At 36.2% G+C, this 23,898-nt stretch overlaps 1 protein-coding gene across 2 annotated transcripts in view; it reads left to right on the forward strand.

The window, feature by feature from the left end:
- Positions 1-23,417, forward strand: part of Rim2 (replication in mitochondria 2) — a 46,513-nt gene extending 23,096 nt beyond the window's left edge. Inside the window, exons 4-9 of one of the 2 annotated variants that reach the window (XR_011223362.1) lie at positions 11,549-11,673; positions 12,481-12,590; positions 13,925-14,025; positions 15,396-15,585; positions 17,082-17,221; positions 20,014-23,417. Coding sequence is in view for 1 of the 2 variants with exons in the window: in XM_045736053.2 (XP_045592009.1) it covers positions 11,549-11,673; positions 12,481-12,590; positions 13,925-14,025; positions 15,396-15,585; positions 17,082-17,154 (599 nt within the window). In the remaining variant the exon portion in view is untranslated. Of the gene's footprint in view, positions 1-11,548; positions 11,674-12,480; positions 12,591-13,924; positions 14,026-15,395; positions 15,586-17,081 lie in introns of both variants that reach the window. The other variant, XM_045736053.2, reaches the window with a different exon arrangement.
- The last annotated feature ends 481 nt before the right edge of the window (positions 23,418-23,898 follow it).

Raw genomic sequence — 23,898 nt, forward strand, 5'->3', positions numbered from 1 at the left:
CATGCGCAGCCCACCCTCCTGGTCAGGTACACCATGTGTAAGTTAAATACTGTACTGACATTACAGGTGGGGAGGGAAGTCATATTTGTATTTGATTGTGTGAAACTATGGCTCGTGACGCGTCATTCTCACTTCAGCCCGTTCATTAGTTACAGATACACAAAAATTATCATTGTCACACCGCCTAAAATCTAAAAATTGTCGGGCTCGTCAAACTAAAAGTTTCACATTGACCTAATTAGTAGTCACATTTTTAGTTGCCCTAAATAGTACGTGTGTATAATTACAAACTATCAGCATCCGTCATGTCTGGTTCTCAAGGCGTCAAGCTAAATAGTATTGAACTACATACTTGAGCATTTGCAATCATTTTGTGATTCAATTTTTGTGAATGAGATTCCGGTTGCAATACTTCTTCGTGGAGGCGCAAGAATTAAAGAAAAGTGAGAGCGAAAATTACTCAAAACTAAGCACGAGTGCCCTTTTAACCTCGCTGCTTGTTTGCATAAAACATGCCTGTTATAAGTCAAACAGGTCGCTATGAACGGGTAACGTTAATTTTTTTTAGAGTACGTACTCTTAAGCCAGTACGACTCCAAACACTTAGGATATCACGACGAAGTGAAGTAATGTTTTTCAACTACTGTACCATCGGGAATCGAACGCAAACTAGGGAATAAGCGAGGCCGTTGCTTCACCGACTAAATGAATAGGTGATTGCTAAGTTTTTGAATAAGTTTTGATTAATATGCTCTACTGCAAGTGGGTCCGGCAAGCCCTTGTCCCCTCACATAATGCAAAGGGATATATTGACGTAGATCGTGCTGAAACTATACGTTTGTGTATACTTTGTGATTTAATTTTTGGATGGTGATTAGAGATAAAGTTGCAACAGACGGCGGCAAGCTTAGAATTCTATTTGCACTCGATTGTTTGTAATGCATATTATGGCGAGGTTAATCTTTATATTAATAGCCTTATGAAAATTGAGCAACGCGATGCTTTAGTGATATTTTTATGGATATACTAGAGCTATTTCATGTGCATAGCCTGAATAGTTTGATATAACATCTGTAATTGAAATGCCATTGATACTGAATTGCACATTTGGCTAATGCATAATAAACATTAAAGGGGAATAAGTGATGAACAGTATGACACTTTTGACGTTGGTTTTAATAATTTGTTCAATAGCTAAAGAAACGATGTGATGAGACGTCTTCGAGAAGAAAAGTTTCTTACAAATTATAAATGCGACAATTACAAAGAGATAGTATTCTTTGTAGGTGTGTGTGCGGATGGTAACAGAGACGTGGATAATGACTAATGGAAATTTACGCGAGTTACGTTCCGTGACAAGCCTCGGGCAACTGTTCGTCTCCAGGACACGCTGCCTCTCACTAACTCGCTTTCTGATTAGTTTTATTCCATTGTAAACGCGCCTGCATAGCTGGCTTCTTGCAGAGTCGTGGCCTAAGGCATGTCTTGATAATATGTTGGTTCCTCTTTTTACATATACAGAGTTGGTATCGGTCATTCGTACAATTGGGCAGTCTGTACGCTTGGTCCAACCCACGGACTACGCACATCTCTAGTAGCCATGCCGCCTAATCCAAGATAAAACCGGATATGTCTAGGTGACGGTGTAGGTGCCAAGTAGCCGTAGGAAAGAAGGGAGATAAGAGGCCCGGTTATCTTGGATTAAAGAGTGAGTGTACTAGCAAGATGTACTGTTAAAATATCTTGCCGAGTGATGTACAAAATTTACGTAAAATAGAAAGTAATTCGGCAACACGCCATGTAATTATGTATACACATTAACGCTCGCTTGCACAAAAACACTACACTCGCAAAACATCACACTATCCTCTGAGGTTCTTTGCATGTGTATATCTCATGTTTTGTGATTTTTTTTTTTTTGCACATGTATATTAACAGATGCAGAATAACCACGTGTGAAAAAGTGCTTAACGCGTTTTCGGCTAATTCGCCTTTATCAGAGCAAAGTAGAATGAAGCTTCATTCTACTTTGCTCTGATGAAGGCGAATTAGCCGAAAACGCGTTAAGCATTCTCTTTTTCACATGTGGTTATTCTGCATACTTGGATCAGTGTTTTTGTGATCATTGTTGCGTATTTTAACAGATTAATTTTTAGCCAGTTTGGCTTTGGTGCCAACGTCCGGATATCCTTGACAAACTTGGACAAAAGTTTTATGAACGCCACAACCTATGAATATGCTGTGTCAGTGTGGAACTCCAACTCAAGTAAACACTCGACTAGAAAATCTCCAAAGTTACACAACGAAACATTCCTGATTTTTTATTATTGCACTCTTACAAAAGTTATTAATTTGTTAACAAGACGAATTGAGAAGTTTTATGTTCAAAAAGTTCATTTTGTATATATTTTATAACTTGTTATATATGTATATATAGTCGTGCAAGAAGATGAGTTTTGAGATTTCATTGTACCTATTATTGCTTCTTGGTCAGAAAAAATTACCATGATTTTCCCTTTTATTTCGTAAGCAGTTTTATTGTCGTTAGCCTGCATAATCTGGTAGCTAGCAATGATTAAGTAGATTGTTGTGTAATAGTTGCTATGGAACAAATTACCTGTTAATAGGCGTAAGATTGGTGATTGTTTAAGCGTTAGTTAGATGCATATATATTACCGGTTTAAGATTAAGAGCTGCCTTGCATGGCAATTTCCTTTTTATAGTGTTTCCCCATGGGTATAAATTTCGAAGATTAGTTTTGAAAAGGTAAAAAGAACTAAGCGCGCATGACTATATCACCACAAGTGTGTCAAAGGTTGTAGGACCAGATGCTTGGGGACGGTCTCTTGGAACTTGATTTGTGGTCGATCCCCCATGCCTGTTGTTAAAAAGGATCGGCTCCTATGAAGTCTGAAATGTAGGTTTAGTGTCTTAGAATTAATCGGAAAATTTTCATCTTTTCATATTATTCAAACTTACACAATTTACTTTTAACTGTTACAACTTGCATCACGGTAATAATTGTAAAAATATATATAATGTTTTTGTTGGGATTGTCTCCTCCCTTCATCCCCATCCTCTCAGCAGATACCGGCGTACCTCTTCTAGTAGAAATGTAACTATAAAACAGTTTGATAGTTTGTCAATTTTCTTGACAATACGTATCTTGCTATCAAATTTCACAGTTTGTTTTGTAGCAGATGCTTGCCACTCGTGGATAGGAACCTGTCTTAGTTTCAAAGTTTGGCACGTGCGCCAAGCTGAATAGTGGGAACTTTAGACCGTGATCGCTCCAAGGTCATTGTTCGGCACTGTGACATACTCAGACTTAATCTCCATCCCCCCTCCCCTTAGCAAGGAATGATTCACATGGCAACTCTAAGTATAATTCTGCAACCCATCGTGTTTAGATAGTACCTGTTGTGGCGATCGTCAATAGTCAGAATTCGTACGTTCTTAGCTTTTAGATACCCTGTAGTAGTATAATGTTGGTAAGGAATTATTTTAAAGTAAATGAAGCTAAAACACAAACTTAAATATTCCTAGGCCTAGTATAGCGCACACATGTACTCTATTAGGCCTCGGATATCGTGTATTAGGCCTAGGGAGGTCTATATACAGACGTATATATGTCGGTGTGTATATATATATATATATATAATATATATATATATATATATATATATATATATATATATATATATATATATATATATATATATATATATATATATATATATTATTAAATATGACCGAAAAAGTAAGATTAATAATTCTAACACGAATTTTCTCAATCTTTCGTACATTACGCTTCACTGTTGGAGGTAAATCAAAAATCACTTCTCCAAAATTCATTTTTATTTCTAGTCTGACGCGACACGGGCGCGTTTCGTAAAACTTATTACATTTTCAAAGACTTCACAAATACACAACTGATTAGAACGTATCTCTGATTTTATATCTACATTTGAGTGAGGTGGGAAGGGTGATGTGGCATTAATACAAGACAGAACAGGAGGGGATATTAATAGGGTATTAAAAGTATCAACACAAGACAGAACAGAAACAATGGGTATTGAATAGAAGTGTTTGTAGAAAGCCTATTGGTCCATATTTCTTGATGCTTCTATATTGGAGCGGAGTCTTGAGGTGGGTAGAATATAGTTGTGCAATAATTGGCTGTTGATTGCTGGTGTTGACTTCTTGATGTGTAGTGCCTCGCAAACGTCAAGCCGCCTGCTATCGCTGTATCTATCGATGATTTCTGTGTTGTTTACTAGGATTTCTCTGGCGATGGTTTGGTTATGGGAAGAGATTATATGTTCCTTAATGGAGCCCTGTTGCTTATGCATCGTTAAACGCCTAGAAAGAGAAACGCCAAGACAAAGAGATGTTGTTGTCTTGCCTATATACTGGGTTTTTTGGAGCTTACAGTCCCCAAGTGGGCATTTGAAGGCATAGACGACATTAGTCTCTTTTAAAAGAGACTAATGTCGTCTAGTAAGGACAAGACAAGAACATATCGATGCCAACACAGAAGACAATGTCCAACATAACAGGCCAATTACACTGGATTAATCTTTGTGTTTAGATAGGAGATGCCTCGTATGGGCCAATAAGCCTTCTGCAGCCCCTATGTTTATCCCTTATGTATCCCCCCGTGTTTTCACCTTCATTGTATTATCACCTGACCTAATGCGGGTATAAAATCAACTAGTATTGTAAGATCTGTTCACTTGAGAATGAACCATGGAGGTTCGAAACGTCGTGCAAATTATACAAATAAGTGTAATACACTCTATAGTAAATCACTTCTTTTCTTCACCTTAAAAGTACGAAAATGAGTTTTGGAGAACTACTATTTCAATTAAGCCCTGATGCTAAGAAAATAGTTAGAGGGATAGAAGCCCTAAACCAGAAAATAATAAATACAGAATATGCGGTCATATTCAATGAAACATTATATATATATATATATATATATATATATATATATATATATTAATATATATATATATATATATATATAATATACTATGATCCCCATCGTTGTTTTTTTCGTGCTGAATTTAGCTTCCGGTCCACCTATTTGATATAGGAAGGAATGACAGTTCTAAATAATTATACTTGTATTGTTGACTGAGGGGGCGACAAACACGTGTGCGCAACCGATCGAGGGATCGGATGCGCGCACGTGTATTATGGGACAACTTAACCGAGGTCTTATTGTTGGTATTGATGGCCTGCTATTGCGCACAGTTGAGAGGGGGTTATTTTCACCCTATACATCCAACCAACCACTAACAGGCGCCATGAATTTATCTATTAGTAGGTCACGTCTTTTACCCCGGCGCCAAACTACTTGACCTACTTGGAAGTCACTGGCACTACTACAGTACTTGGCTGTTGTTGGTCAGGGGTATTTTTCATGAACGGCACAGGTTTTTTTTTTCTTCTATTGCAATTTTTGTGCCCAACTTGAGCTCTGAACTGCTTATGTGTCAGCTGAAAAGCTGGAAGTGCATACCGCCAGTAAATTTTAATGCGTTGAATAGGAAAACCATATTTAAACCATGTTGACATGTACGCCTAATTATATTGGCATTAGTTACACGCTTTGGAATGAATAGCGATAAGGCAGAATATAGTTTAAGAGGTAATTTTTACACCTGGAATGAATGTTGAAATATCTTTTGAAATATAGTGTATAAACACGAGTAATCGGAAATAGACAAGAGTAAAATGTACATCACAAGCATTCTTAAATGCTGTAATATTTGGTACGTGAAATATGAGTTGGGGAAACAAGTAGTGTAGTGGTGGGGTGGGTTTTCCATCCACTGGGTTCGCCTGCCTATTGATCGCCTTGCTACGTCGTGGCTGCCGTCGTCCTCCGTGACCCTGCACTCCCTGACCCTTCCGCTCCTGCTTGTGTGCTTTTGTTTTGTACAAGATTCTGGCGAAACTTGTCAAATACTTAAATCGCATTCATTGATAGAACACGTTGTTTTAGACAGTTATGTGAAAGGAAATAAAGAGTAGAGTTTATAAGAAGGAAGGAACTATCAAGGGAAAAGCGCCAAGTCATCACGACTATATAGTAAAATAGTATTGAGAAGGGATAAGGATTTGAGATGGGAATGGAGGGGGGGGGGAGGAATGGTGCCCAACCATTTTGACGGTCGGTGAATGAACTTGGATCTGCATGAAGCGAGACCGCAACTCTACCGTCCAGCCCAAGTGGTTGGGTAGAGTCCAGTATTATGCTGTTGAATTTATTGAACTTGCTTTATTATCCAAATGGAACTAACGTCGGTCAAATTTGATGTGGTTCTTGTCGAACTATACGCATAGGAACTTAAACCACCCTACCAACCTTAAGAAACCGATTCTTATTAATCCGTCACTGCACACAAATAAAGATGTATTAACTCCATTGTAGCACCGGAATTTGGAAGCTGACGTAGAGTTCAATTTGAATTACATAGGCTACAATATGATGATGGGTTCCAGTAATAAGGCACATCCTGTTGTCAGTACGTGGGAACACTATTGAAGACGCACTATCCACTGATTACACGTGAAGGTCAGATCCCCGACTACTGACACTAGTTTATCTTGTTCAAAGTCAAAATATTGATCAGGGTAAACTCGTCCACGAATCTGTATTACTTGGGGACCATTCAAGCTTTGCTCTCTCCTGAGTGTTTATTCAGCTTTATCCATTCTTATACTTAAAAAGTTATATTAAGTATCCACACAAATTAGAGCACGAAATAAGGGGTACAAATTTGAAAAGTTTAGATTCTGGAAATTCGTAGGTAAATATTGGTTTGGTAACATGATTGCCGATTTATGGAACAAATTACTGAGTAAGAAAATAGAGATTGGATTTGGATCGCTGGACTGTTAACCAAGAATATGGTTGGGTGAATATAAATAGGAACGGGCTCATAGGCTTTGTGTAGTTTACTTTCTTTTCAAATAAGTGTGTGTGTGTACTCGCATTAGTTGTCTACATGGTTAAACAAAAATTCCCTGAGCCTGTTTTAGTGATTAATAATCAGCGCTAACGAAGTGTAAATCATCAGCCATAGCAATTTAATGTGCTAGAGTTCTGCTTTAAAAACACTGTACAGTACTATGAATTGAATACTGATAGTGTAGACATAATTAAACTGTGAATAAGGGATTTATATATTTTCATATATACTTCAACATTTATAGAGATATCCTAGACTATATGAAGGTTTACATGGCTTGTGTAGAGCTAGCCTGCAAGTATAATAATCCAGTTTTTTTTATCTCCAACCTTTACTGACTTCTATTTACTCGTGCGTGGATTAATGCAACTCTCTGGGAAACCCAGAGACACTTCAAGATGTTACACGACCAAAAATCACATTTAGGCTTAGCCCCAGTGATAGCTCAGGCCTAACCTCTACTACCCAATCCTAGTATAGGCCTAACCTATACTAGCCAATCCTAGTATGACATTAAAATGCCTTTTTTTTTTTTTTTTTTTTTTTTTTTGTAAATGAAGGTCAAATTTCGTCCCCTGTTTTTCTACCCACATCAATGGGGTACATGACTACAGTACTTTAGTGCCTTGGCCAGAAGTTTTAACCTGCTCCTTGTCTTCTGTCCATTCTATACACTTTGAGAAAAAGGATGTTCTAAAATGTTTTGATATCAAATTCTACTAAAGCACAAACAATGTTACCCTGTACATTACCATTGAATGATAGTCCATTACTTACAACCCTAAGGAATATTATTAAATCAAATCCTTTTATATAATGTGTGTTAAAGCAAACTAATAATACATAATTTTCTCCATTTTTAAATTTGAAACATGGCAGTGCAGTGCCAACAGCTGGTACTGTAGGTGTAAACACAGGTGTAACCCTCGTACACAATGCTTATCAAACTTCCTTAAATTGTTAATTTAAATTGTAAATAGCATACTCGAACTCGTTCGAACATACACATATTAAATGAAAGATTATATATCTTTTTTACTCCTAAATTTATCTGGGCTACGCATAATTTGTAAATGATATTTCAAAATATGTCTTGACATTTCAGCTTGTGTATTAGCATAAATAAGAATTAAACTAAAACATTTGGTTTCCACATGCAAATTCAACAAGATTACAAGCCTACTCGTCAATATCTTTATGATGACTTACTTGTTTGTTATGTGTACATTTAACATCTTGAGCATGCAAATATTTCTGTAAATACTCTACTTATATGCGAATTCACATGTGTAAATGAGCTGTGTTGCTAGTTCATTTGCCTAGTTGTTTGTGGAGGTTGAGCTCTAGGCTCTTTGGTCCCACCTCTCAACTGGTGTACAGATTCCCGAGCCTACTGGGCTCTATCATATCTACATTTGAAACTGTGTATGGAGTCTGATGTACTGCCTCCACAACATCACTGCTTAATGGATTCTGTCTGTTAACTACTGACACTGAAAAAGTTTGTGTGTGTGTTTTTTACTGATAGTTGTAGTGCAGTTAGTTTTTTGTGCATAGAGTTCAACCAGTTGTATAATCTGACATCAGTAGTCTATGTACAAGAACTGTATATATTATATTATTTCTGTAAAACCTGCAGGTCGAAATATAGCATCAGTATAGACCTAATGGTAGCAAGACAAGTTTATTTTTTTTTTTTTTTTTTTACAATTGTTTAAATTGTGCCTACTTTTAGAAGATCAAGATTCTCATTACCTTTCATGCTGATGTGTGATACTTAGATGGTGGGGGTATAGACAAGTTGGGACATCAGTGATGGGTAGATTACATTTAAAAGGCATGTTTAGTTTGACAAGGTTGTAGACATTTTTACCTCTACCATTTATTATACAAGGAGTGAGCTGGTGTGTGTGCGCGCACAAACTGTGTATGGTAATTAGAAGTCTTTTTCCAAGCAATGCTAGAAATGTTGGGTCTCGTGGCCTTCATGCCGAAAGTCGTATAGACTTGTTTGAACTTTCGAGTTTCCCACTATACAATTCAATCCCCCTTTTGAAATCAACCAGTCCTCGCACTAGGCTGTTTAAAGCAATGGCCGTCCTCCCGCATTCATCAATTTTAACATACATTACCGTGTATTCAAATTAGTTTGTTCTCGTGTATTAATATTCTTATACATAGTCTTATCTATAGCTAGGTTTTAGGTTTAGTTGTTCGAGTTCTGTTGGCGATTATTTGTATTTGCAACCCGTCCTCGGAGCAAGCCCATTCCATCCAACAGTCGACCCTAAAGACTCATTCATGACTTAACATGCTGTTCATTCCAAATAGGAATTTTCTCACATTTTGTTATATATTAGCATACTGTGCCTATTTAGGCATTGATTAGTGATTAGGTTAATGTTTATGTTCTGTTGGCGATTATTTGTACAGTAGTACGTGGGTGAATCACTTACAGCGTTGTGGTTTCAACAAAAGTCGTCATCGAAGCACTCGTTCCAGAAGTGTTCGAACATTATCAGTAGAGTCGTGTGTAAACCGCTTTTCATTCGTAAACGGGGGGTTTGGTGGCTGGATTAATGAGCTTGGATCTGTGTATGTGAGGACTGTTACAACTTGTACGCACCGCTCGTTGAACTTACAGGGACAAGAAGTTCGTGGTCTAGGGGATGAATTAAAAAAAAACTAAAAATACGTTCAACCAGGGTGCCTCATCAGTATGTACCATACAATATTAGTTTAAGTATTTCACCAGGTTACAAAATACACACATGTACAGGTATATAAAATCTTGTATAATATAAAATGTATACATTTCCAAATATTATTCTTCAGGTATAACAGTAATCAGATGGCCTACTAAAGAATTAGAATATAATGAAGTAGGCTCACCAGAATATTGTAACTACTAAGACAAGATACAGAATAAAAAATATACAGACAAAACTTATCAGACAGTCGAATCAATGGCCCGCTCTCGGCTACTAACTCAAAACTGGCGTCGGAAGCCGCTCTCACCCTCTACACAACCTAACGAATGGTAAATTTATATAAAATTAATTTACTTGAATGAGCAATATAACTGGGCTAAGGAAAACATAACTTAAATATGAATGGTCAAGTTGACATGCATTAACAGAGGTAATGTAGTTTATATAAAACAAATATATTTATTGAGAATAGTAAAGAGGAAACTGTTGGCAACTACACAACACAAGCTTTCCTGTATTCTATCAGGAAGTTGACCCGAATCTCACATGTCCCATACCTGACTAGAGCAAACCTGCTCCTCTCAACTGGGTTGCCAAAGTATATGACGAGTATAAAAATATATATATACATGCCCCCATGCAAGAACAAAATATAATAAACATTACACTGTACATCAATGTGAGTATTCCTTAAATAGGAATATGTAACAAGGACAGGCTGCTGAAATTGAGCAGAAAAGATTAATGTGAAGGATTAAGAGAACCTGTTTGAGGATCCGATAAGTCACCCATTCAAAAGAAATATTGCAGGGGGATTTGAAATTTGATGGCTCTGTTTTGGTTTTGGATTAGTCATTAAGTCATCTTTGTGACTGGCATAGTGTATGTACTCTGACAGAATTGTTTCTCCAGTCAAAATGGATTGGTTTGAGAAGCACAATTTTCCTTAGTATAGTCATGATCAAACAATGAGAGATAAAGTTCACCATCATTATCTGAGGATTTTTGTTAAATCTGAGGAATCTGCAGTTTAAAGTGGAAACAATATTGATGTGCAGCAAGTGTTGAGGCCTTTGTGGGATAAATTAAGTCTATTGAAGTGATGATCTCGGGTAAACAGTTGTGTATTATGATGTACAGTACTATATATGAATTGATTTGTTGAGATATAATGGGCACAAAAATTTGTGTAATTTATTTTTAGGGACACAGTAATTATACCTTGAGCTTTAGAGCTAGGGAGACCCAGTGAGAGTTAAGGCAGATACCATCAAGGACTATATACATAAAACTTCATACTCTTGGTCAGGTAAAATAATTTAAAATAATTTCTTGTTACTTCAATGCACCATTGCAGTAACATATTTAAAGTCTTGAATATGTACTTGACAATCTGCACTTCAGTAGTTAGTTGTTGGGTTTATGCTAAGAACTGAAAAGCAGAACAGATAATGCTCCAAAATTCCATGTAAATCTAGGGGAAGGTCAGATACTAAATGCAGAGGAGCGTTTTTCTGTAGTTAGTATTATTCTGCTGCGATACTGGTAGCTTGCACTATCCTCCTGGGATGCATATACCCTTATTGCAGTAGATAAAACATGGTAGCCTGTATGGACTTTGCTTTCTTAGGACAATATAGCATGCTATTAGGCTGGATTTAGTTTTATATAAACAGGAATATCTGCTTACTCTTCAGAAAAATTGCTTGCTGTCACAATGTCTGTGATATTAGCTTTAATCTTTGGCAATGATCTTCAAAGACATATGTTAATGTTTAATTTCTTTAGCTATAAATGCTAAAAGAAATGTAATATTTTAGTTCCTTTTACTGTATTTGGTTTCTTTTATTTCAGGCTTTACTGCTTGCACAGCCACCAATCCAATATGGTTTATCAAAACTCGTCTTCAGTTGGACCACAATGTGTATGGCCATAGTGATTCTGCGCTCCAGTGTGTACGACGAACCTATCGTCAACAGGTTTGTAGTATTGTACGGTATATTGAGAATATAATTGCAAGCTCTAGAAATTTATAGTGAAATTTTGTTTCCTCAGTGCCAAAAGGTTTCCTTTAACGAGTTCTTTTAATAAATTACTCTTTGGATTGGTGAATTAATTAAATCGCCCTCTTGGTGCTAATTTGAACTTGGAAGCAATTTATTGAACATGCCTCACTGTTCAATACTGCATTGAACAGTGGTAAAACTTTCTGGTAAAACTTGAAATTATGATTACCACTGCCCATGCACTTAAATTTCAAATTGAATGCGTTTCCTGCAATCAAAGAGTTACGTGCTCTAATGATTATCCCCCTTGTCAAGCATGAGACCCACATAGTGTTTATAATAGAACCCTGGTTAGCATTGTAGTCATGGACTTTTGAAGTAGCTAGGCATTTTTATAATACTTTCCTGAAACAATGATCCAGTCACCCCAAAGAACAGCATATCAGTGTCACTTCTAATTTAGGCTAACCAGTATGTAAAGTTGTCAAGGAAATGCTATTGAAGGCTAAGGAATGTACTAGTTTAGTGGCTCTTCATGTTTTATTAATGCAATTTTCAAATTTAATTTGTAAGTTTGTCAATCTACAAATTGGTGCAAATGTTGCCTAATTTGGAGCAGAGGTGTAAATTTACATTGTGAAACATTAGTAATAAATGCTAGACCTTAAATGGCATCTACATGAACACAGATTATTGACTGTTAGGCTTGAATAAAAATACACAAGTTTGTTTGAATTAGTATATATGTTATACAGCACTTGAAATTTATAATTATTACAGGGCCTTAGTGGGTTCTACCGAGGAATCACAGCATCATACTATGGCATTTCTGAAACGGTCATCCACTTCGTAATATACGAAGCCATCAAGGCAAAGCTTATTGCAGATAGGTAAGTAATTTTACTTTTCCCTCTAAATTTTAACTTTGCATGTCGAATATTAAATATTGTAAACTCCTATCAATAAAATTGTTATCTTTGAAGGTTCCACGCAAATAAGTCTTGTTAAGGTGTCTCTTTCCTGGGGCTGTCTCTGCCATTCCTAGCAGATTACACTATCCATACTTGGTTGATGCACTAGGATTGCATTTATATTTTTGCTGTAATACTATTTACACAGTAATATAAAGCATTTATTGAAATGTAAACTTGATTATTGAAACATTTTTTAAGATTACTATTAATGAAAAAATGACTGATTTACATAGGAATCTGAATAAAGGGGGTTCCACTGTTTTACATATTGGTCAGTAACCTGACCAATATTTTTGTTTTGAATTGGGACTAAAAAAACTGTTGCAATTTTAGCAAAATTAATTAAGATTACCGAGGTCAAAGTTTGTGAACGGGTTAGTCTATATGAAAGTTTCAAGTGTAGCTCTTTACATCCCATATCTTTAGTTACGAGACTGGTTATTGGTTTCAGGGTGAACTACTATTGCCTACCTCTAGTCTTGTAGTGTTTAGGACTTGTTACTGAAGAGTTCATTACATATAAAAATTGTTTCTTTGTATAAAGTGTGTCAATGCACAGTCTGGTGGATTTGCACTAGAGAATTACTTTTGCCTGGTCCACACACTTTGACTGCAGGTTGGTATTCCACATCCCGTGCTCAAGGGATTGTCTTAAACTCCAGGGTTTTGCTAGTTGGGTCGTGATAGCTCCCATCACAGTCCAGTGCCGGGATAATTTGGAGGCTGTGGCCGAGGCAATGCAAAGAAGTTCCATTCACCTGGGCTGTATGGGTCTCTCACCTGTGTGGTCCACGGTTCGAGACCCCATACAGCCCAGGTGAATAGAAAGTCTATTTCCACTGAAGTGTAGATGACATTTTATGATGCAAAGGACGTTTGCATCGAATATATGTGAATGTTATGCTACTTTGTGAATGGTTTCTCACTTTAATATTTGAATAGACATGTACCATGACATGTCTGTATTCAAATATTACTTAAAATGTAATATTTGAATAGAGACATGTCATGGTACAAGTAAGTAACTTGAAACCGAAGGCTGTGTCATTTGCTTTATTGAATAAAAGTAAACCTATCATAACAATTGTTAGTGCCAGTAATAATTTATTGTGCACTCCATGTTCCTCCTATTTGTTGTGGCACAAGCTTTATTACTGAAAGCAGGCCTTTAGATTTTTGTTCTTTTGCTTTTGCGATTATTGCATGGTATTTTTCAAGAACGACTAATTTTCTTAGTTCCATCTTTTCAGGCAAGGCAATCCCAATAATCGTTCGACTAGAGATTTCTTGGAGTTTATGCTTGCTGGTGCCACGTCGAAAACCATAGCATCATCCATCTGCTACCCTCATGGTATGTATGGGCTACATATTTTGTGATGTTTTTGTTTTAAGTATTATACACTAGTTTAAATTTGCTTGATAAGATGCTTGAGAAATTTTGCATTTGATAGCACAGGAGTGATTTGTAAGATACAGCATGGCACTTTTGAGTCGCACCACAAATAGTTAAGTGAAATACAGTACGTGTACATTTTACACTGTGAGCCTTTACACAATAATCACTGTCTGTTAATTATGTGTACATATAGTTATTTAACACATTGTGCAAATTAAGTGAACTATTTAACTTGAACATCAGAGCCCTCACTCACACAAGAAGTTGGCAAACTACAATGATGTGTGTACACAGATCCAATGATTTGTCCACCTGGATCCATCATAATGTGCATGAAACCTGAAAAAGACTGGATTTTTTTTTTCCTTTCATTTTTGCATGCAAATTTATTATTTTATAAATGTTTATAAATGTATATATAAATGTAGGCAAACTTTTTGCCTACAGGAAGTGGTTCCTTTGATAGCCACACATTAAAGGTTAATGAAGGTTTTATCTAAATATAAGCGTGTATTAGCAGGAATCTGTAGGTGCCATTAAAGTCCATTGTGTTGCTAATACAAAACTTGCCATCTATGGCAAGATGGTAAGATAATCCTAAATTTTTATTTGGATTATCATTAAATATGTAAAAGCCTTTCATACAAATTTAAGTGTCTTCATACAGGGCAGAATAATAAAATTAGTTACACAAGAAAGTACATAGAGAAAAATTGTCTACAGTCCCTAATAGTCTGTTTGCCCGAGTCCCTGGGACACCTTCCCAGGGGCTTAAAGAGTTGTAAAGCTTCAGAGTGCTTTTTACCCCTCTTGGCCAGTTTCCTGATATAGTACATAGTTTGATTTTAGTAGTATTGTTAGATTGACAACGTGTAGGTTTGGGCATGTTTAGTGAGTGATTGTAGACTGGTGACGTGTGTAAATTCAACTGAATTTGAGTAGGAGACGAGGGAATCCAGGAAGAATATGGGTGGATAAGGCGAATGTGAGGAAGTGGGACAGCAAAAAGGCAGAGGGATATGTCTGCATAGAAGTGGCTTGCAAGACATTTTATTATTTAATATTTACAAGTTTGACTATATTTCTTACTGCTCCATTGGGGTGGGTAATAAATTGTGTGATTTTTTTGTCCCATAACCTCTAAACTAAAATTAATGAATATGCTCTCTGGTTGCATAACAAAATAATGCCTTGCTTAAAAAATACCGGTAAACATTTTTGTATTTTGCTTAATTTGTAAAGGGAATCTAACTCATACTGGCCGAGTTGGATATTTTCAGGAACCCGTGGCTCACAGCATTTACAGTATTCATTTTATATTACAGAAGTAGCAAGAACACGGATGAGAGAAGAGGGACGGAAGTATCGAGGATTTTGGCAAACTCTTGGCTTGGTACTACGTGAGGAAGGATGGGGTGGGCTTTACCGTGGCTTAGCAACACAACTTGTGCGACAAATTCCCAATACTGCGATTATGATGGCTACATACGAGGGTGTTGTTTACGTCCTCACAAGGTAAGAACATGCATGCTGCTTAGGGATGTGATGTAATAATTAACACTTAATCTTTCATTTTTGTTATCCATTTATTGACTTCTAACAGGTAAATTTTTACCAGAAGTATAACTCTTAAATGCTATGTTATTCTTTTAACATAGTTTAAATATTTTAGAAAGTTTTTCCAATTATCTTAATGGGTTAATTTTTTAAAAAACAATTCAAATATATTGACATGCATTTAAAAAAAATATATTACATAATGTAGCAATTGCCACTTTTAAACAGAGAAATAAGAATGCATTAAGAATGAATACTGACTTGACATGCATTCGGGACTATTAACGCATGTCACAATCTTCTGAATTTTCATGAAGGCCACCATGGCTTGTGGCCCTCACTAGGGATAGGAAGCAGAAGGCTTATCAAGGCATACCTGCATTATTCCAGATTTTGTTAATTTCTCCCATTCCCCCCAACCCCTTTCTGAGTAGAATTTGGAACTAGAGTACTGTCTTCACATTCATGGTTTGAGTGGGGTAGGCTTACCTTACTGTTACCTTGAGGTAACACACCCTTAAGGTGTTTTTGGGGCTTGGCGTCCCCGCGGCCCTGTCCTCGACCAGGCTTCCTCGTTGCTGGACTGGTCAACCAGTCCATGCCATGATTTTATTAGCCATGGCAATCATGGCATTGCCATGATTTTTATTACCCTATTAAGTGGAAAAGCATCTCTTACTTGGTTGTGGATTGTTGAGTTTGAAGCAGTTGCCATTTGCACAAATTATGCTGGACTTGTCATGGCAGTAGTTCTGGATTAATACCTTGACTTGCAAAGTATTTAAACATTTTTGATGAAATAATCCCGGTCATGTCTGGCTTACAGTGCTGTTAGCTCTGAGGGCCATAAATTGTCCTGATATGAGTAGACTTAAAATATTATTGTTGGTTTGTTTTGTTATACTTTCATATTTGCCTACTCCATCCAGTCATGCCAGAAACTACACGATCCATTTTACTTTTGTCACCCGATGCTTTAGATAAGAGAAGTTCAAAGCGGGAACAGATTTAATCATGATGTACATGTTTAGGAAATCGGCAATTGAGATCTGGATAGGCAAATAACACATTTTGCTTTAGATATCAACATTAGTAAACAGCCAGGGTTCTGTAGCACTGTATTATATATTTGTGCAGGCTAGACCCTAAACACTAATTGAACATATTTAGCATAATTATGTAAATGGTCTGCCAACATTGTGTTTATAGTGTCCATCCCCTCCTTCCCTTACTCACATTTTTTTAACTTGTACTCTCAAGACCTTAAAATCCTGGTGTTATTTATAGATAATGTGGAATAAATTTGTACAACTCATACATGCCAATTGCTGTAATGACTGAATTACAGCAATTAGAAACTTGCTAATTTCCTTTTAATCTAAATTAGTAAGTTTACATAACTTTACACAATCATTGGCCATTGCAAATAAATATATTCATATTTTATATTGCAGGCGTTTTGGTGAACGTGACAGTGAATTTTATGAAGATGGCTATGATGACATGGACGAGACCACGGAAGAATAGCTTGCTTGCAGCAATGTTAATAACGTTAAGAGGGACTTGGCCAAAAAAGATGTTGGAAATAAAATGGGTAAAGCATATGGTATCTTTTGATGTTTAACTTTTGACAAAATTACTTTGAATGTCAAATTGGCAAGTTGCAATGTCACTTGTGGTACCTAAGATGCAGCAAAATAAAGCCATTTAATGATTGATCTTGACTTTTTATTACAGGTCTTCATTTTCTTGACCAAAATAACCCATTAGAGTTGTCGGTCTTTAAAATAAAATGATACTTTTTGCATTGTATTCATAAAAAGAGATGGAATTCTTACAGACCTGTGCTTGTTACCGGTAATAATTGTATAATAACTGGTAAATTCAGTTTCCAGCATAAACCTTGACAGATTTCAATTGTATATTTTTTAGTCTTCCAGTAACTTTGTTTTTGTTTTTTTATAACTTTTGCCAAGCCAATAAAGGTGCTCAAGTTGTTCCTAATGATGGTAAGACTGTAGTGATAACTAGTTATCCATTTTGTGATGTCCTGTTCTGTATGTATACTGAAATTTTTACTTGTAGCTGAATGTAACATGTCTATGGATAATAGAGGGCTTGTTCTTGATCTGAATATCTCGTATTTTTTTTTCTGCTTCAGTAACTTAAGTGGATAAGTTTAAAAACACTTTTTTTTCTTATTTTTTTTTCTTAATTTGCATTGGCACACTTTTCCAAGGGAGCATACAATGAAAATTAAATGTAACTGCACAAAGGCCTTTATTAAATTAGGCTCCATATCTTGTGTGGATAAATATGAAATTGTTGAGGATTATAGATAGTCATGTGAAGCTCGATTCTAGTTTATATAATTGCTTACAGTCAGTCCTTCTGCAGCTCCCAGTATATATACAGATCATGTTTTAAACATTGAACAGTAATCAATATGACTGCTTTACTGGCTATTAACAATTCTTAGTTTGACAAGAGTGAATGTGTTAACTTTGTACATAACGGCCAGCAGAATAATAGGAATAAATAGGAGAATCTTGTGATCTTTTAGTTAGGAAACCTGCGGTGTGCACACCATTTTTTTTTTTTCTGATCTTAAATCTACTGGAATGCTTGAACTAGGTGTAAAAGGTCAATGACTAGTGATTTTACACTTGCCTACTGTACTAGGGTACCATGATACCACTTCAACTTTGGAACTAGAATAATTAAAAGTTGTAGCTTTCTTGCTGGTTAACTTTGTGATGGTTGTCAAGCAGGCTACACGTTTAGTAGTGTAGATGTTAAATATGTCTGGTAATGTGCCTTTGGTGAAGACAATATTGCTGTCTAATAGTGTAAAATTAACATTTGTATCAGATAGATATGGATTGTATTCAGTTAGTTACAAAGCAGTTATTATACATTGGTTATAATTATACATGTACAGTATTTGTAAGTTTAGTAAGGTTAGCTACATGGATTTTCTTTGATCGAAATGTATTTGTACCTGCTGAAATAAATGTATGTGGTAGTATTCGGATGTATGTTGTTGCAATGCATGTAAGTTTCTTTTCTTAAGGTTGTGTATGGGTAATATATGAAGAAAACAGTGGTTTATCCAATACTGCCAAACATTTCTTTTAGGATTAATGGTTTACTCTTATACGGAGTGTGTTGTGAAGTACATTACAGTAGCATGTTTGGTGAAGAGAAAAGGTTTTGTTACTCTTCCTTTATTTATATACTATATTATTTATTTCTAGTCAGACACATTGAGATGTGGCTGTGAGTGTTGCAGTAGGTTTGGACTTCTTTGGGGAAGTCTTGTCTGGAACAATTAGGAGAGAGAGAGAGAGAGAGGGGGGGGGGTGTGAAGAGTAATTTAAAACACTTAACCCAGGCCATTCTTCAAAGTACCCTGCAGGATTAAAAAAAAAAATTTCACATCTTGCAATTCACACCATTTTTCATCGTTTATTTAGGAAAGAAACGAAGTGGAAAAATATCACGAATCATAAATATTTCAAGATGGGATAGGTTGCTGCTCTGCAGAAAATTCTCTGGTATAGCATTAAAGTAATAATTTAATGAACTTATCAAACCGATGATATATTTGCAGAACAAAAAAATACGTGCATTTTTGTTTTAATATTTTGTAACAATTCTCCAGCCTGCTTAATCTCGGTACAATTTAGGGATTTTAGTGGTAGTGCAGCAGCATATCCCAGAATGTGAGTTGGTTAAACATTAATAATGATCCACAATAAACTTGAGTACCATATTGTTTCTTTAAAGTGAGTGAGGGACTTGTTTGGGTTCAACAAGAATACATGCAAATACTCTAACAATGTTAAAAAAAAATACTTAAGAGGCAATCTTGTTAAATGCATTCCACTTCTTAAGATCAAATATTATTATTTGGTTGTGATAAGTTAACATTAGCATTTGATTTTTGAAAGTTAATGAAGGAATACTTAATACTTGTCACTATTTGAAAAATAGTCTCAATCCGAGATTGAAAGTATAAAATAATTTATGTAGTTTTATTACTTGGTTGATGGAAGAAAGTGATAATTTAAGCTCCAAACCTCACAAAATATCTTCTCATGGTATTTTAAATGTATTAAAATTGGACGTTATGATTAAACTAGGATAGTTTGATATTTGACAGTGTAGTTCTTTGATGGGAGCCCCCTCTCCCCAAGGTTCCTAGATTCGTTAATCGTTTGCTCAACAATACATGTTTAGTTATGATTCCAGACTAGTTATTTATTACCCTGCCCCAAGAAGAGGTAGGTGCACATTTCATATCACCATTAAGATTAGTAAAATTTGCCTAGTAAATTCTTGTGTACACAATTTACATTAATTAGCTTATTTTTTTACTTGCAGTGTACTGCCCTTCAATGGGCATAGCTTTTGTTAATGGCTCAATCAACCTGGACCATGCTAATTTTGATAAAAAAAAAAAAAAAAAAAAATTATCGGTGCTGTGCTCCAATATATTACGACCACTGTATGTTACACTGCAAGTCTGTTTTGGTAGCTTTCACTGCTTAAGTTTGTATTAAGCAAGTTCAAGTTTAGAAGCCACCTTCTTCATAATCTGAGCAATATTATCATGAATTATGTTTTACCTATGCCGTCACTGATGAACTTTCTTGGCTGTACTATTGGATAAGGTATGTGCTGCAGCAGTTTATTTGTCCTGGCTGGAAAGCACAAAATGCTTGCAACGATGAGAAACGTCTCCCCTTCCCCCTCTAAGATCTGATAAGGCCTTATAGACAAAACATTAACACTTTCGCTGCCCAGGTGGGCGACCCGCAGCGCACCTCAAGATCGGCCACGCGGTGTGTGTGTGTTCTCCACCCACAAATGTTTATACTCTAGCTTTCTGACCTCAATTTCTGTGTGGTATCAAACTGTTCGCAATAGAATGCTGTAAAGGAATATTTGCATTAAAGAACATGTCACTTTTCTATAATTTTGACAAACTAACTTTTCCCTCGTGTGTTTCTTTCAATGCTTTCAACATTGTATTGGCTCTGTTCTTGATCAGTATTCATCTGGAAGTCATCGGCTTTATAAACGCCGCAAATTGACAACAAATACCCTGAGATAAAATAACTGGAATAGGGAAAGTTTGACTATGGAAGGTCACCACTTTCACGAGCAAGGTCACGAGAACAGTGAACCTCCAGTGTGGGCGGCACCTACACGGCAGAGTCAGGATGCTACATTGGGTATATGGAGAATGGACAGAAGTTGGCGTGCATTAAAAAAAAAAAAAAAAAAAAAAAAAAAGTCCCATAGTATTCACACAGAAAATGGATTTTTTTTTTTTTTTTTTTTTTTTTTAATTTTTGACAGCATTTGCATTTGCGTGTGAGCCCCCTCCATTTATGAATTTAATCTGTTCCTAGAGACTGTTCGTAAACCAAAAATTCACAACCCGAAACGAATTTTGCCGCAAGAAAGTGTAAATTAAATTAATCCGTTCCACACTCCCAAAAATATTAACTTCAAAATAGATTTTATACCTAATTCACACCAATATTTAGTACTATAGTATGTAAAATTATAGCTTGCCTTTATTGACGACTTGTTGGCATATGGAAGATGGTGGAGGGGGGTGGGTCCCCTTCCATTATAACATCAGGCGGTGATGACTTCTCTGGGATACATACGCTCCAACACTTTGCCTGCATACCACTAGTACCTGCTTGTGACTGCTTGTTTTCTCACTAAAAACTTTTCTCCTAGACTTTATTCTCCCCCCCCCCCCATACGTTGTAACACTTGTCTGTAGTGAGGCATCACAGTGTCATTAAAAATGTTGAGGCAATGGCCTACTACAGCTTGCTCTGAGCAAGTTGTTTCAACAAAAGTTTGCATTTCTTCCCATTGTCTACACTTCTTAATCGTTGAGGAAGGGACATTCTGTACTGCTGTCTCCTCCCCTGAAGAAATTTCCTCAACTGTGTCTTGTTGATCCTTGTGAAGGGCTAAGAGTTCTTCGGTGGTCAGTTCTTCGCTGTGTTCCTACGCCAGCTTGCAACACGCACAACACACTCAACACTGTGAATGCCGCCACTTTTTCTAAATTTCTCAAACCATTCCCTGCTCAACTTACTCTTTCATATCTGCATCACTTGATCTATGGGTTGTCTTTAAAAGGTCAATATGCAATAGCCTTGCAGTTTCACAAATAATGGCCTCTAAAACACTATCACCTGGTAACTCCTTGTTGGGTATCCAAAATTAATAACTTTACACCATCCTCGAGCATTTGTGTTCTTTGTTTCGTGATAGATATATGCCTTTTTGCCACTGTAGTACTCATGATGTCCTTTTTCTTAGCAATTACATTGCATATCATTGACAGATTTGTTGTACTGCCTAGCTAATCAATATCCTGTGAACCATTTTAATGTTTACATTATCTCTGGTCATCCTCACGTGTTTTCTTAGGTTGAACCCTACCACTGACTTTCTTGGGATCCATGGCATGTTATGTAATAATTATTTTTATGTTCAAACCCTCCCCTCCCACAAAGAATTTTTTTTTTTTTTTTTTTTTTGGCAATGCTTTACAAAGAATTCAACGCAATCGTCACTAAGTGGGAGGCACTGGTAAACTGAAGCGTGAACGACCATGCCACCAGGAACCGCGCACTAGGTCGTCCATACGTGTATCTACACTACATTACTCGAGGCAAAGCTCTCAAGCTGATTCACATTTTAGAAAGGAATTGGGCTCGTAACCCGAAAAGTTTGTGAATAGGGACATTCGTAAGCCGAGGTGTCACTGTACTCCGCATTTTGGTTTTATGACTGAATACGCGTCATCAGGTAGCGAAAGTGTCGTCTTTTTCATCTTTACCTTTTTCAAGATTTTTTTTATTATAGGATATTGATTTGAATATTTTGATGGAAATGTTAGTACATCTTCAATATAAAAGATTGTATCACTCACATTTGAAATTGTTTTAATAATTATTTATAACTTGGATAGTTTTAAATTGTAATTGTACCATTTCATATTTCTTGGAGGTGCCTTTAATTTGTTCTGTACACATCTGGTGAGCACCTCATTGGCATGAAACACTGAACTTGTGCATGGTAATGCAAGCAAGATTCCCAAATGTCATTAAGCCTGGTGGCAGAATTGAGAACTGTTGAAAATCATTGAGGCAGAGGGAGGAGACATTTAGTGATATCATTAATAAACATGGCTGTTCTAAATGTACTCTAATACCAGGGGATAATTGTAGTAGTCTTGTGTGTAAATACCCCACAGGAAGTTTTGCAAAAGTAGCCCTTTTAATACATTTTTTAGTCTGCTGGAACCCGAGCTAAGTTCTCAAAGATAACCTAATTGAATATGCTACATTTGCAGCAGAACAGTTCCCTGAACTTGTAAAGTCTTCAGTGTTTAAATGTTATTTGTAATTTTCTAATTAATCCCTTACATTTATCCATATATCTTCCTAAATACAGTATACCTAATCATAGGTTTGGGTAGAGATTTCTCAAAGTAACTTGAATGCAGGCATATAAAAACTTCATTAAATATAGGCAGAGTTCACTAAAATGTACTTGCACAATATCCAAGTAGTCTGCTGATGTCATCTGAAATTGAATAAGTAAAGAATTGTACCTGAAATTGGGATGCATTTTCTTTCAAATGAACCCTCATGTTATGCATATAGCTGTGTATATAGATGTTTATATATTTGTTGTTATTGTAGCTTTGTAAATCTATTATATAATAAATATAGAAGACCAACAAATTTGACTACATTCCTCACAAAATGGAAAGGCAATTTATCATCAAAATTAAGTGCCAGCATAAAGAAGGAAGAGCTTCTCTACTGATGAGACAATACCCACCATTGGCTCATGTTCTGCCTTCCATGGTGCCCAGGCCAATATTCATGAAGCATTTAAGTGTCCACTTACAAAAACCCTGTGAAACGTTTCTAAAAATACACACCAAAATGCCAAATATAAATAACTATTGAATCACAAGGCAGTGTGTGTGTGAAACCCCTGTACCAAGCGAGTGGGAACGAATCCTCAAAGTAGTTCCTGATTTTCTGTCTTAAATAGTTTACCTACAAAACCTGTAAATCTTTGATTGGTCATTGTTGCAGTTCATAGCTAGATATACAGTAAGAACTCTAATTGACCCAGGCAGGATTTGAACCCATGCCGTCCAGGATCACCCTTAAACGTACACAGTAACGTGACCGCCGCACCAATGATCGGTAC

The sequence above is a fragment of the Procambarus clarkii genome, chromosome 6 (assembly GCF_040958095.1).
Source record: "Procambarus clarkii isolate CNS0578487 chromosome 6, FALCON_Pclarkii_2.0, whole genome shotgun sequence".
NCBI lineage: Eukaryota > Metazoa > Arthropoda > Malacostraca > Decapoda > Cambaridae > Procambarus > Procambarus clarkii.